The sequence below is a fragment of the Gymnoscopelus microlampas genome, assembly GCF_963454915.1.
Source record: "Gymnoscopelus microlampas genome assembly, chromosome: 10".
NCBI lineage: Eukaryota > Metazoa > Chordata > Actinopteri > Myctophiformes > Myctophidae > Gymnoscopelus > Gymnoscopelus microlampas.
In genome coordinates, this window is record NC_139947.1 from 21,839,546 (window position 1) to 21,856,064 (window position 16,519).

Here is a 16,519-nt window from a genome sequence, read left to right on the forward strand (position 1 = left end):
AGAGACTGCCACGGAAAAGCTGTACTCATCCCTACTTTAATCAGCATGATAAAAAAGTCCATTTAAAAACAAACTGAAATGGTCTCTCTACCCAAGGATTGATTATTTGGCTATGGTTGGTTACACTCAGATCTCGGCATCACGCAAACACTGGACTTTTCTCACAATTCATTTAGAAGTACCCATGTATTCAGAATTATTGTGTGCCCAAATCCAGCCACAACTCTCATACTGTATGAGCAAATCGATTGTGTGGGAAGGGTTTATCAGAGCCACACCAGTCTTTATGAACAGAATAACATGCAACCATATAGTATTATTCAACAAAACAATTCAACTGATGCCCCTATGTTGTCTAAAGCCATGGTACACGGCACAATCCTGAGTTTGAATTTAACACTGAAGTGACCCATAAGGTTCGCTACTTTAAACCTGGCGTGGCGTCTCTGTTTTGGGCCTGTCATTATAGAGCAGTGCAAGCAAGCAGGTATGATGAGGATACCACTGCTGCTTTCCCACCAGTGGATTAAGCGGACAGGGTGGGATAAGTGGATAGGTGGGTGAGCATATAAGACCCTTGATCCTGGCTAACGAATGATCATACAGTGGAATGGCCGCTGGGTTCTGTTGTTGTTTTTCTTCCCCCGCATTTGAGTCTTTGATCTTGGTCTTCATCAGAAGTGGAGATATGACAGTTCCTTCTCACAGTCTGCTTCGCCCCCGGGTTCCCTGCCCTGCTCTACGGAGCCAGCAGAAGAACGTGTCGAGACTGAAGCACAACACAAAAGACAGAATATAGAACGCGATGAGAGCACAGCACGCTGTGAGAAATCAAACAGTCTGCTCTGTTCATCAATGTCTTCTGGAGGTTTTTTGTTTTTGCTAGATCCTGCTACTGGTGTATCTATTTTGGGCATAGGTGCATTTTTTGTTTTTGTTTGTTCCAGACATTTTCAAAAAGTGATAACAGCAAATCTACAAGCTCATAACACATCGCATAAGTGTATAGGGTTTAAGTTGTTAGAGATGATATTGGACACTCGGCTTCGCATATTGACCAAACTGCGTGTGACGTTTGTGCTGCTGTCATAGTATAGACATAATGGATAACTGATGTCATAGACTGGCCTCCGAGTACTCTGATAAAAGGTACTGTGATTTTTTTTTATTAAATTGAACTATTATATACAATATGTCTGTTCTAAATAGATCTATAATTGTGAGTTATCCTAATTCAGAAGTACTGTAGTTATTCAGCCATCATCTGCAAATGGCCCTAAAAGGTATCCGTTATCTGTACACTCAGGTTAATATAATGTTAAAAGCTCCCCACAGACCTTTACAGCATGTTGGAGACGTTTTGGTCAGACTGACATCTCACTCGGCTACAGTGATTCAAAGAGAGTGAATTATTGAAAAGGTGCCAGTCGCTTTCAGATCAAGGTGGCAGACCCGACATTTAATAGCCTCACCTTTTGAGGCCCTGAAGCAAAACGGTGCTCAATATCCTTGGGTAAATGTGGAATTAGTAGACTTGGCTAGTGCCTTGTAGAGCTTGAATAGGACTCCTGACTGATGGCTTTTAGTTTAAATACTGTACATCTACTCACTAATGGTTGCACAGACTGAAAAGAGAGAATTAGTTAATGACTAAAATGGCACGTCTTTTCTGCTAATGCCCTCCCAGCAGATGATTGCAATGTGGAGGAAGAAAACACCTTGTGATGGGAGAAGTCATTCCATTTCGGATAGCATGTCTTTTTCGCTTATTATATTCAGCATTGTGTTCTGAGTGACTGCCACTGTGAATTAGATGTTGTTGTTTTGGAGTCTTTTTTTGAAAGGAAGCTTACTGTAAGATGTGATGTCTGACATCATTAGCTACTGCATTTAGAGCTATCTACTACTTTGTGTCTCAAAGAAATAAGATTCCATGTGCTCTATTTCATGTAAATTAGTTCACCTTGTGTGTGTGTGTGTGTGTGTGTGTGTGTGTGTGTGTGTGTGTGTGTGTGTGTGTGTGTGTGTGTGTGTGTGTGTGTGTGTGTGTGTGTGTGTGTGTGTGTGTGTGTGTGTGTGTGTGTGTGTGTGTGTGTGTGTGTGTGTGTGTGCGAGTACGCACATGCTTTTGATCAGATTCAGTAGTGCCTATTAAAAGTGTGGTCTCATCTGTGTGTGTGCGAGTACGCACATGCTTTTGATCAGATTCAGTAGTGCCTATTAAAAGTGTGGTCTCATCTATCTGTCTATCCTGTCTAATTCAGTTGTTTTTCTCTGCTAGCAGTAGGGTTTCCACTAGCAATTGTTTTAGCCAGCCAGTGTGGTCGATCAGATTCAAATTTACCGCCCAAATGCTAAATTTGCTGGCCATAATGTAATTTACGCCACATGCATGTTTGTAGAAATGTGAGTGTGCACCAGCCAACTGATTGCTTCAGTTTCCTAAAGCAATTCATACTCTAATCGGCAAGGAACATAAAGTAGGACAGATGAGTGAATTACACTGTGTCCTGTGGTGTAATCTTGTGCTCTTTTTGGTAAGCCACACCATCATACTACGGGTTAGTATAAACTGTAAGCTGAGCACATTTTGGGCTTTCCACCCCGTTAAACGTTTACTGTATACGTATGAATATATATATATATATGTACATAATAAGCATTTTTTATTATACTTCATCGTACAATGGTGTTGCACAAAAACCTGCGAAAATCGCTATGTTTATTAAAATCGATTAAAAAAAATAATAATACATGAAATTGATTAGTTTGATTAACAGTTGCATCCCTCCTCCCATGGCTTAAGCTCTCTCATATTGAGCCAGCATGAGAAACTGTCCCATACTGAGGGGAGAGATCTAGGGCCTGCCCTGCACCCGTTTCATTGTGGCGCTCTCACAGTGATTGACACGGATGGGAATCTGATTGACCCGTCATTCCTTTTTTTAAAGGCCAGCTGTCAAACAGGATATTCCATTGCTGGCATGGGGAGAGAACTGGCATGTAGGAAGCTTTCTTGATTGGATTATCATCCTCACACGCTCCACTCTACAATGTTGAGTTTTGCCCAATGGATTTAAATCTTGGTAATAGAGGCTTTAATTAGCTTGCATGGAGAATGTGTTGTTAGTGAGGACACATTTTTTCATTGATTCTACTCCTTTCATAATAGATGACGAAGGTGTCCAAAGACCACTGTCTGGAGATTGTCAACAAATTTGATCCATGTTCTGAGAACAAGAAGGAGGGGGTTCTGGGTATTGATGGTGAGTGTGTATTCTTTTCACATTGATGTTCCAGTCTGTTTCCATCAGCTAATTAACTCCCAATGGAAGTTTCTAATCTAGCTATGCAAAGCCCCCGTAAATAGGGGACTGATTTTCAGTTGCTTGTTACAGTAGTACTTATGTTACTTAACAAGTGAAGTTGTTTTGCAGAATGTGTTGTGCGTGTCATATTATTAATTAAAGACAGTACATATTGTTGTATGGATTTGTGTAGTGACAATACTCATCTGTTATTAAAGATGAGTAAAGTGTTAGATAGCTCTATTGTTTGCTCAGTAACAGGAGTCTCCCCATCTCTACAGCTCTTTAGTAAGCAGAAAAGCTAAGTAAGTAGGCGCTGCTACTTAAAAAATACTGCTGCCTGTACAGTGTACAACACAGGTTCATGCTGCTTTGCTTTTTAGGTCTGAAGAAAGACTTGCATGTTCCGAGCCATTCATTTAAGGGTAACAAAGTCCAAAAACATAACTTTTCAGGAAATGGGAAAAAATAACCTGTGTTCCAATGTATTTAATGTTATTTTGTCACAAGCTCTTGTTAATAATTGGTTAAATATGAATAAAACCCACAAACAGAATTAGCCTCTTTCATTTTGAAAAAATAGCTAAAATAGCAGATCTACACAAGCACACAATGAGTCATGAAGCGACACATTGTGAGCTTGTAGATTGGCTATTTTCGCTACTTTTGCACGACACTCTTGTACGACAAAGTAGGGCATTAACTTATTAAAAAATAAACCAGTTGAAATACATACATACAGATATACAAGGTTTCTGCCTGACAGCAATGATATGAGAGTTCCTAAATCAAGTGTCATTCTCCTTTAATCTGATACCACTTACACTGATATCATTACTTTTCACCATATTAAGCTAATCGTGTGCTGAGCCAACAATGCTTTATTAAAACTGGCACAGATGTCAGCTGTAATTAACAGTTACCTCCGCTCATGGTGGAAGACACACATAACTGAGGCACCCTGGTGGCTCGGCTGCGTAACTGCATGTAATAAATTCATGATTCTGAGTTCAGGTCCAGTTCAGGATCTGTGTCCCACATCCTCCCATCTGTCCTACATCTCTGTGCTGTCTAGCAAAAGCAGAAAAGGATGTAGCCAATCTATAAACTCATAGTGCATCGCACCGTGACGCGTTGAGATTCTACCCTGGATTTGAACCCGGTTTCCTGCGCAAGTGCTGACATTTTTACTATTGAGCTAATAAAGCCGACCTGCTTGCTTGGGGGATAAAAAAAAAAGATCCTGACTAGCTGAGACATGACCTTTGACCTTTTTCTAAATGACCCAATAGAAGAGCACGGAGACTAAATGTAATTTTGCCCTATTTCAAACAAATTCTCAAAAGTAGATAAATAAGTAAATTTACAAAAGTTTGGAAAATTATTTAAATCTTGTTAAAACGTGTACAAATTGAATTGTGGACACCAGGTTGAAAGTGATTAAATGTAACCATGCTGATATAACCTGGCGACACCCCCCCCCCCCCCCCCCCCCCTAGGTTTCACCAACTACATGCGCAGCCCAGCGGGTGACATCTTCAACCCGGAGCACTATGAGGTGACCCAGGACATGACCCAGCCACTGTGCAACTACTTCATCGCCTCCTCACACAACACCTACCTGATGGGCGACCAGCTCATGTCCCAGTCCAGGGTGGACATGTATACCTGGGTACTCCAGGCCGGCTGCCGCTGTGTGGAAGGTCGGCTTTGAATGCACACACACACACACACACACACACACACACACACACACACACACACACACACACACACACACACACACACACACACACACACAGTAATGGTCTTTGCTCTTCTAGATCTAGACAGTAAAATGGGTGTTAGTTTAACAGTAACGGATCTTTGTGTCTGTCCACTGTGACAACCTGGTGTCATGTGATATCTGGTCCACAGTGGACTGCTGGGATGGGCAGGACGGCGAGCCCATCGTCCACCACGGCTACACCCTCACCTCCAAGATCCTCTTCAAAGACGTCATCGAGACCATCAACAAGTATGCCTTCGTCAAGAATGAGTAAGTTCAGCACACGCTTGATCCCCATTGACACACCACCCACTCACTCACCGACTCATTAAAGTAGATAGCCTCAGGGTGGTCTCCTAGGTTTCATTGCCTCTCCTCTGGCAGCTTTCTGCCTCTTTGTGTGTGTGTGTGTGTGTGTGTGTGTGTGTGTGCGCATGTGCAGGCCTTTTACTGGGATGTGGATAATGATATTTAGCGCTATATAGCTTATGTTTTTTGATTAACTGTCACTGTTTCTATAGTTCATCAAATCGCTCTGAGAGTGATCTCAACGATATCATTTACTACTGTCATTGTCATTGTCGTTATAGCTGTGTGGCCTCAGCCGTCCACTTGAGTTAGAATGACCTTTAAAACAATATAGTCAATTGAAAAAGCAATTAATAGGCAAAGACATAGGAACATATATAATATAATATGCATATACAGACTATATAATAATATGCTTGTACAGATGTCCACATGTATACTGTGTTTGATTGATTGATAAAATACTTTATTAGTCAGAAATGTAAACAGCACGTAGTACAGTCAGACATTAAAGCTAAAAGCTAAAAAAGTCCTTGGGACTTGTTTCCATTGTGGTCCTATGTATTCAATTCATCAACATAAAAATTACATTTACATCTCCTGATAGATGTTTTTCAGGCCAGAAAGTCGCAGAAGATACAATCTAGACAGTCTGAAATCATCACTAGTAATGTTACTGTATTCTGTAGGTAAGAGTTACACTTGAACAAGCATTTCCACTTTAGTGAACACATACTGTACACACAGCTTTATCCGTACATCTGCATTGTAATTTACATACCATGGACATACACACCCAGATAGAGAGAGAGAGAGAGAGACACACACACACACACACACACACACACACACACACACACACACACACACACACACACACACACACACACACACACACACACACACACACACAAACACACTGTACAGTACACCAGCAGATGCCAAGAGACTCCCACCTTGTCAGAGAAGGTGATAATCCTATAGACATGCACAATCTGGAGGTTACTATGAAAAAGTGCTATTTATAGACCAAGTCTCACAAGTAATATAAAAGGTGCTCGTGCGTGCACGCTTTGATGTCAGTGTGTATTTATTCAAAGATTGAATTATCCACACCACACAAGATAAGAAAAGGGTGCAGGGCTGCATTTAACATCAAAAGAGGTTGTACTTTTCCAGGATGCTTTATTAAAAAATGAAAAAGGACATGCATAGGTCCACGGGAGATCGTGGTGAAAAGCTTTTCCCTCAAAGGAGGCATGTGTGTGTTGTGTGTTAAAGAAAAAATCACACCCAGTGTGAAGAGAGTGGTGCCTTTGAAAGTGTAACTGGTTGCATCCTTGTGTTGCAATCAGCAACAATATGTTGTCACGTGACACGTGACAACATATTGTCACGTGTCACGTGAAGCTTGACCAATCAGCCGTGCTCAAACATACGGACGGACGGACGGACGGACGGACGGACGGACGGACGGACGGACGGACGGACATACGGACGGACGGACAAAGTCAAATGTAGGAGTGGTTGGCACCACTCAAAAACCCAAAAGGGGCAAATTATTTGATAAGGGTTTCAATCTAAGATGGGTTTCAATCTAAGATGTACATCTTCTACCGGGGAAATGTCACGGATGATCATTTTATCATCGGAGCGTTTGCTCTTGAACGTGTCATTTTCTAAACACCTGCTTTATCGAAACTTATTGTATCAAAGTAAAGTCATGTCTGGAATAGAGGGGCTTGTAGACATTCGGCTGATTCATAGCTTTATCGTAGCATCTAGCTTCAGAGATTCTCCTTTCACGTTTTTGCAACTGGCAACACACACAGAATCAGGGAAGAAGCAGAAAGCAGTTGCAAGATTCCTCACAAGCTACGGGCTGCATTAGAATGTTAGCCTTTTTCTCTCTGACATACAGTACACTGCAGTGTTTTATTGCAGGGTGGGGCAGTGCTTCCCAAACAGTGTGCCGTGAGACAAGACCAGGTCTGCCTTGGGATTCTGAGAAAACCACACATTATAATTGAAATATATATATACAAAACAGTATATTCTGTGCATTTCATTCCTAATACAGAGGCACATTTTTAACAAAATTATATTTTAACCACTTTCAACCTGGCATCCCTATTTTGGGCATGTCATTGGCGAAAACGTAAATATTTAATTTAAAAAAAATGTTTAGACACTTTTAAAAAATAGCAAAAATAGCAGATCTACAAGGCTCACAACATGTGACGGTGTGTGCCTTGGACCCAACAAGTTTGAAAACCACTGCTTTAAAAATGTTAATACGTTAATATTAGAAATATACAAGTGAGACAAATCCATATAGCAGTTTATGTGTTTGTTCTGAAAGGTAGCTGTAGCCTTACATTAATAAGTATGCCACAGAATCCCAGATAAGTCTAACTTGTATACTGTGTCACCTCTTCTGTGTCATGCCTGACCACCAAATCAGAAGCTTAAAGCTGCAATTTATAACTTTCATGTCCTACCTGGGATTCCAACCTGAGTGCTGAATATATTACAGTTGAGCTATAATGGAGAAGATGAAGGTTTTAAAAATATATATATTTGAGTTTTGTGTAATATGTTTTGTCAACCAGTAGTGGTCCTACCTGACTACAGGGTCTTAAATATCTCAATAGAAGGGCAGGAAGACCACCTCCAACTACCACAGTTGTGTTAGTTATATTGTATTAACATACTCTACTGTATGGTAGAGTTTGGTTAAAATAATGTTTAGTTATTACTTTAACTTTAATTTAGGTTACTTTCTGTTTCAATATGTTTCATTAAACAAAAAGATAGACGATACACCACAAGCTTGACAACACATAGGGCACAACATAACACCACATAACAATACAATAAAGACATAAGAACAAAAGGAAGACAAATCATAAATTACTTATTCGCACCAAATGCAGTACTTACTTTAGGTTACTTTAAAGGATCTACACCATGAATTTTAAAAAAAATAGTATTTAATATCATATTGTTTACGTATGTCCCTCAAACGTTTTTCAAAAGGTTTGAGCCTAAATCAAGCCTCAGATATACTCATTCCAACTAACTTCTCTCTGGCTTATAAAGCACTTTCACCTGCAATACCACATTGTCCTGATTTGCACGTGGCGCTATTGAGCCAGTTTGTATGCATGTTATCTCCTGGTTCTGAGTGGAAAAAGTATTTAAAAAAAAGAAAGTTGGAACTGAAAGAGGGATTGTACCGCTAGTGACGTCACTTTCGGGGCTAAATCAGTTTGGCCTGTTTTGAGACCAATTTACATAAAACCCCAGATATGCTGTGAAAGCCTGAGTGCTCAAACTGGGGTATTTTTTGGGATAGAAGAGAAGTAGGGGAGACCAAAAACACACAAAAAAGAAGGAAAAGTTAAAATTCATTGTGTAGTCCCTTTAAATATAACATCTTCAGTTGTGTGTTTGCTACCTTTACTCCACAGCTACCCAGTGATCCTGTCCATTGAGAACCATTGCAGTGTCCCCCAGCAGAAGAAGATGGCCCAGTACCTGGTGGAGGTCATGGGCGAAAAGCTGGACCTGTCCAACATCAAAGCCGACGAGTCGGGGAGCCTGCCGTCACCGGAAACGCTGAGGGGCAAGATCCTCGTCAAGGTAAGAGTTATTCCTATGAGTGTATATGTTAGTCAGAAAAAACAGTCAGATTGAGAAAGCAGTGCTCGTTTTCTTCGAGTTCACCTCCCGCGCTCCCCCGCGGTGGGGCGGGGCCCCGCCGCCAAAAAAAGAAATGACGTCTCGGAGGTACCAAGACTAGGGGGGGCGATGATTTACGATTCTGTCCCTGTCGGGACAACTCGGACGGTGCTGAGTCGGCTGTAGGTGACTTCGCAATGCTTGTTTTTTTTCATGGAGCGTCTGTGTTGCAGTAGCTACACAGCGGTTGTCAAATTGCTGGACGGCCAAACTCGCATTTTTCAAGCTAAAACCGGAAACCGGAAACGGAAATCGCTGAAATTGCTTCCAGGTGAAGCGGAAGTGACTCTCGGAATGTAAATAAAACAGCGTGATCGTCTATTAACTAAATTAAACAATAAGACGCAGATCTGCGTCCTAGATTACTCTGGCAGCCCACGGTTGGATCTATTAGGACGCAGATCTGCGTCCCTGGCAGCGGATGTGTTAAGATTAAGTGCATGAATTAAGTACATTTAATTTCCCCTTAATTAGCTCAAATTGTCAACGACCTTTCATGTGAAAGGATGTGATCCCTGTGACATCTGTGCATCTACATTAGATGTTTGTTGGGGTATTTGGCATGTACATTTGCACATACCAGGAATACATGCATTTACTCAAGTATTAGGAGCAGTGGGTTCCCGGGAGTGGTTGGGGATCAGTGTTCTTCTCAAGCACACTTTGACACTAAGTCCACAGGCTCTACCTCCTGAGCCACATGTCTCCTCTAGATGTGGGATTAATCAATGTGTGTACTGTAGCTGAAATGTTTCTTACAAATTAGTGTAAAGAGTTGCATGTGAACATGTACTGTAAGTGAGGTTGACCAAGTAGTAGTACTGAGGCTTATTATAGTTTTTAAATATTGTTTAGCTTCATTTAGTTGGACAGTTTAGTGTATTTAGTGTGTTTATTTATATTTAGATTTATGAGTGCATAAGTAGTTTTAGTTTAAGTTTCAGTCTTAGGAATTGACTAATTTTGCGTTATTTTGCAGAAAGCTTTGATTTATAGAAGCTTAAAAAGGTAGAATGGAAAGAATGCATGACATCAGATATGGGGGTGGAACAACTAAAACGAAGATGATCGTAAATGCATTTTTTTTAAAATATATATATATATATTTATTTTTTAAATTGTTTCAGTCTCTTTTCTTTTCTTTAGTTTTAGTTAACTATAATAAGTCACCAGGGGATGGCACTGTACTGTGGCAGTGCACTATCCCTATAGTAATGGCAGATGTTTTGCTGTGGGTCCCAGTGTCAGAATACAACCCCCCACCTAAACGTAGCACTGCATGCCACTACCCCCCTCGCCACTGTGATTGAGGACGATTGCTTACCCTTGGACAAATACCACCAATCCTTAAACCTGTCTGGAGAAAAATAATAATAATAATTCATGGCTGTGGCCAGCAGTGCAAGTAAAAGCCTTATCCATCTGCCATACATAACTTGCACATCCTCTAAGTGGCTCCCCTCCTGTCCTTCACCTCCTGATGCCTGTGAATTTTATATCCTACCCAGTATTCAAACCCAGGTGTCTGGCCAACATTGTTACTGCTACGGAAGGCTTACTTGGCCAGGGGGTCAGGGCAAAACCAGTAGGCTTCTTGGTGGAAGAGTGGGGAGACCACCTCCAAGCACTGCAGTTGTGATAGTTATGTTGTATTAACATACTCTACCATATAGATTGTATTAACATACTCTAGCATATAGATTGGTTATAAATAGATAGATTTATTTTCACACAAAACAGTTATGGACTGTAGCTTTAACACCTGGCTTTCATACTTTAAGAAAAGTGCTGAGTGCACAGTAAAATCCTCATTGTTAATTAATTTGAACATTTAAGTAAAATGAATGCTGGGGATATTACTGTGCGAGTGTCCGCTGTGCTTCTCATGGTTGGCCCTTTTAATCCAGTTCAGTCTATTCTTGTCTCGCCTCTTGACTGATTCTCCACTGTAACTACCACAGAATGTCTAAATGTCTAAAACCTCAGATTAAACCAAACAGATTAATAAGCTGCTTTTATAGAAATGTCATGAGTGCTTAACAGGGCCCTGAGTGGTGACAAATGAATCCCCATGCACAAGCTGAAGCTGTTTATGGATTGATAACGTGAAGCCCCCATCCTCTCTGCTTCTTCTCTCCCGTCCTGTAGGGCAAGAAGCTGCCCCCCAACATCGACGAGGACGCGGAGGAAGGGGACGTATCGGATGAGGACAGTGCAGACGAGATGGAGGATGACTGTAAGCTGATGAACGGGGATGATGTACGTACTGGAGCGTTCCTGCTCTTTCCTTTGGTCTCCTTCCCTCTGTGTTGTTTATCTCACTGTTTTTCAACGTGGGACCAGACTGTAGTTGTATTGAACTGAAGATTGTTCGGTAAAATACTTGACACCATTGGTAAAACTACATTTCTCCTCAGTAAATTGGGGTCCCATAGGAAAGAAAATCATACCAAATGGGGTGGCCTAATGTGGCCTAATGCATATCAAACAGGGGGGTCCTTGAAATTAAAAAGGTTGAGAATCACTGATATATCCGCTGTAGCTATCACATGGGCGTGTCACTGTCAGTCGTTTTGCAGTCGTTTTGCAGTGTGTGTGTGTGTGTGTGTGTGTGTGTGTGTGTGTGTGTCCTTGTATACTGTGTACTTAATTGTGACTCTTAATTGAAATCACAGAGTATCCGTGGGAGTCCATGTGCTGTCTTATGTCTTTGAAACATTGTGTTCCTGCTTTTGAACTCCTGCTGTTTTTCTCTCACACGCCTTCTTTCTCTTGTTCTTTAAGTCCTCTATTACCCTCGACTCTGTCTTTTTATCGTATTTACGTGTGCATCTGTTGTTGTTTCTCTCTCTCTCTGTTTGTCTCTCTCCCTCTCTCTCTCACTCTTTATATTTCCGTTTCTCTCTCTCGCTCCCTCTTTCTCATTCTCTCTCTCTCTCTCTCTCTCACTCTTTATCCCTCCGTTTCTCTGTCTCGCTCCCTCTTTCTCATTCTCTCTCTCTCTCTCTCTCTCCCTCTCATTCTTTGTTATCTATGCACCCCCTCTTTCCTTCCTTTATGTTGCTTACATATTCCACAGTGGAAGGTATTGTATAACATGGTCATTCTCAGCCTGCTGTTCAGAAAGCATCATCTTGGTCATGTGCCATGCTCTTATCATTGTGCTACTCCAGCTCAGCTTTTAGGATGAGTAAAAGCAAAGAATTCTGCAACATGAAATCTAACAAAAATCTTGGCTGGCATTTTGCAAACAAAAGTAATTGTTGAGTTGGTTTGTGGAAGAGCTCTGCCCCCTAGTGGCTGAAGTGAGCATGTGCTTATGTTTCACAGCTGCAGTCTTTCAATCACAACCCTTATGATGTCATTATAATTACCTCCCCTGTCTGTCACATTGATCATGCTACTCTGGACACATTGAATGGCGTGCGTGTGCATAGCAGCCATCCATCATACCAACATGAGTTTGTGTTGTGTAATGCAGTGGTTTTCAACATGGGGTCCGGCCACCCCAGGGGCCCTTGGGGGGTTCCAGGGGGTCCCCAGCTAAATGATTGATAGGAACCAATTGGACCCATACAGGCCTGTAACCTTGAGAGTGTACAAATGGAATCAAATGGACCCGTACAGCTAAATTTGGTTCCATTTGTATGCTCTCAGAGTTAAATAATCACACAGAGATAAAGTACCAAATGGAAGACCATGGCCTAATGCATATTTAAATGGGGGTCCTTGAAATGAAAAGGTTGAGAATCACTGACATACACTTATCCTCTCCTTTTCATAGTAGGTCGCACTTACAATTTTTGGCTTGAAATGTTATTTGTCCTTTTGTTGTCATGAATTTCAGTTGAAACATTTTCATGGCCAGAGGGTTAATGGCCAGAGAGTTTGTTTAAACTCTCTGGCCTCTAATTTGAGGGCAGTAACATTAATGTTCATCCGTCAATTGATGGGTTTGCAAAGTTTGACTTGGGAATGAGGAACTCAGATTACTGCTAAAATGGTATTTTACTGTAGATACCATTCTGATACCATTTTGTCCTTCCCGATTTTCATTCCTGAACTTGCATATCGGTTGATGCCCATCTGATACAAAAGAAAACGTTTTACATAAATATTGTTTTTTAACCGTTCTAATACTACTAACTCTGTGACATGATTGCTATCATTGTTGTATGGCCTGGCTTAGGTCAAACCCTTTGTAAAACATTAACAAATGCATCCAGAGGAAGAATGACATACACGTTTTTTTTCTTGTCTAGTTTTACGGTCAGAGGTTATTACTGAAAAAGAATATGAATGAATAAATCTAGGAATAAATAACAATTCCTTTGATACATTGTTGTTTAATAACGTGCATCTAGGTACAGTAACAGGATAAAACAGTAGTGCAACATCAAAAAATGAAACATTCAAAATAAACAAGAATTGTTCCGTGTAAATTAGCTATCATCACATGATAATTTTGTGATATCGGATCAGTACATACACTCGCCAATATATATTTCTGAATTTTAGTCTGTATCTGAGGCATTTCCGATACTGGTATTGCAAACAACTCTAGTGATGGGCAAAGTGTGCTTGTTTTCCGCCCCCTAAAACCTAAGGCACTCAGGATTTTGCTGTGTATGTTTTCAGTCTGTAGGCTATTTGGTCAGTTGTATTATGGAACTCAATGTTGCTGAGGTTCTACTGAATGTCCTTTATTTTCCCCCAGCGTCTCTCACACCATAAACAAACATGCTCATTCTTCTCTTCTTCTCTCTCTCTAACTCATTTTTTTTTAGACCTCAGCCAACAGGAAGCAGGTGGAGAGCCTGTCCAAGAAGAAACTGGACAACCTGATGAAAGAGTCTAAGATACGGGACAGAGAGGACCCCGACAGCTTCGCCATCGCCGCCCTGCCGCCCACCGGGAAGCCCCCCGCCGACAAGGCAGGCCCGAAGGTAAACGACAAGAAAGTCTGGCCTCGTCGGAGCCAGAAACACTTCCCCCAATGTGTTGCTGGCATCTGGCCACCTGTACATAAACCTGTCGCAGGGAGGGAGTGCCCCATCATTTCCGCTGAGCACCAAACCCAATTGCTGAAATAAAAAGGGAGCCTCAGCCCTTCTAGCGGGATATTTACAGGCTACCGGCTACCGGCTCCCTCGTCAGGTTTTTTTTCTTATAAAAAGTTTTCTGTTCCTGAGAGAAATCTCATTTTCTTCTCTCCTCCCCTGACAGATAGATAGAAACTTTAGTTATCCTGAGGGAAATTGCAGAGTTTTCCCCCTTTCTCTCCAACCCTGGCAGTTACTCTCTCTAATCAAGTGTTGTGGGGAGTGTGGGTTGGTAATTGGAAAGGCAGTGCACCCGTAGTGCACTGGAGTGTGGAAGCCCGGCCCACGGTTATCTAATTGAGAGTTTCACTTCACTTAGCCCACCCCTTCAGCCCTCACGCATACACACTCGCTCACAGTACACACATATCGCATACACACGCTCACAGTCCAGACTCTAATTAGTCTCAGCACATGGGTCTAACATTTAACTAAGAGGAAACAAAGAAACTGGATTAAGTGACTTTCCATGCCTGCCCATGACGGATATGAAGGCTTCATTTCCATTGCACCTCCCGAATCCAGAAATACCTGAATGAGCTTTGATCATGCATACCTGTGGTCTCATTCTGATTTGGTTGAAGGCCAACTGACAGAGTTTTTTCTCCTTGTCCAGGGTAAAGACGAGGATGGGACGGACACAGCCGACGAGTCAACCCCTGGCAGCAACAAGCGCACAGGGCGATCTTTCATGGGCAGCTTCTCCAAACGCAAGGTGGGCACTGCACGCCTCTATTCCCTTCGGCTTTGTGCTTTTTCATATGCACCCTCTTCGGTTTGGATCTGTCCTCTGCCTGCATGTCATAAGCTCAATGTAAACTCCTTCGCAACACAGGAGTATACAGTAATAGGCAATAGTCTTTCTTGTTCTATGTATTTCCCTCACCTACCCTATACATTTGAAAATTGAGTTTGGATAGATTTGCAATTGGTTACTTTCTTCCACCAGTCACTATACATTTGTTGCATGACAAACAATAACTGTCCCTGTAGAAAAAGGCGAGCAAGCTGAAGAAGACGTCCAGCTTAGAGGACACAGACACAGACCCAGAGAGCTCCAGCAGTGCTACCCGGGCCTCCCTGCACCACAGCAAGTATGCAACACACACACACACACACACACACACACACACACACACACACACACACACACACACACACACACACACACACACACACACACACACACACACGTCAATGTCAGTTGAGATTCACTTTTATACAGCCATAGATAGGCCATACGGTTTGACTAGCAGACCTAAAAATGTACCTTTACGATTATACCTTTTTCTAACATTGACCTTGTTGCATGGACAGGAATAGGAAGACGATGAAGCTTTCCAGAGCTCTGTCTGATCTGGTCCAATACACCAAGTCTGTGGGCCTGCAAGACATCGAGACGCAAGGTGAGTGTATCTACACATTAGAGGAAAGGGGCTTGCACACTTTAACATACAGTAGCTAACTGAAGTTCACTCTATGTTTAAAAAACATAGAGTGAACTATGCCTTGTCAGCAGTAGGCTGCATGCTGAAACATTTGCTGAACTCTCCATGCTGACAAGGATTAAAGCAAAATTTGGTCATCTTTTACTATGTCTTGTACTTGTTCTTGTACGCAGTGAGACACCTAATTTAATCTTTGCTGAGCTAGCTTGCTCATTTCCCTAAAGAACAAAGCTTTTAACTTTTACAAATGACAGGCACACAGTGAAGATAATGACTGAGTGAATGAATGAAAATGTGCAGGCATATTAGATTGTGTTTTCCCCTACACCCTCTTGTGAGCAGCTGGCTGCAGTTGTCAGGTGTCATCACTGAGTGAGACCAAGGCTCACCAGATCATGCAGCAGAAACCTGCCGCCTTCATCCACTTCAACCAGCAACAACTCTCACGCATCTACCCCTCCTCATACCGTGTGGACTCCTCCAACTTCAACCCCCAGCCCTTCTGGAATTCCGGATGCCACCTTGGTATGTGTGTGGGGGTGAGGGGGTTCGTTTATACAGGCGCTTAACCTGAACCGTAGAACGTATAGAACGTTACATTTAGTCTCGCGTAGGCATATGGTTGGAGATCTCCGCCTACCGACTTGTCTGGTGACATCTAAAATCATGTCCTACCTGGGTTTCAAACTTGGGTCTCCCACATGGGAGACCAAACTTCTACCACTCTTCCAAGAAGGCATCCCTACTTGGCCAGGAGATATATTGGGCTTATGAGTGTGAAGCAGTACTACTTGTCAGCCAGTAGGTGTCCTACCTAAAACCAAGGTCTACATTTCTCAA

General features: G+C 41.9%; 1 protein-coding gene across 1 annotated transcript in view; it reads left to right on the forward strand.

The window, feature by feature from the left end:
- Positions 1–16,519, forward strand: part of plch2a (phospholipase C, eta 2a) — a 167,744-nt gene that overhangs the window by 137,252 nt on the left and 13,973 nt on the right. The window contains exons 7-16 of the mRNA XM_084068137.1: positions 3,173–3,266; positions 4,808–5,011; positions 5,226–5,346; positions 8,859–9,030; positions 11,278–11,388; positions 13,917–14,075; positions 14,848–14,946; positions 15,225–15,325; positions 15,549–15,637; positions 16,022–16,204. Of these exons, the coding sequence (XP_083924263.1) occupies positions 3,173–3,266; positions 4,808–5,011; positions 5,226–5,346; positions 8,859–9,030; positions 11,278–11,388; positions 13,917–14,075; positions 14,848–14,946; positions 15,225–15,325; positions 15,549–15,637; positions 16,022–16,204 (1,333 nt within the window). The remainder of the gene's footprint in view (positions 1–3,172; positions 3,267–4,807; positions 5,012–5,225; positions 5,347–8,858; positions 9,031–11,277; positions 11,389–13,916; positions 14,076–14,847; positions 14,947–15,224; positions 15,326–15,548; positions 15,638–16,021; positions 16,205–16,519) is intronic.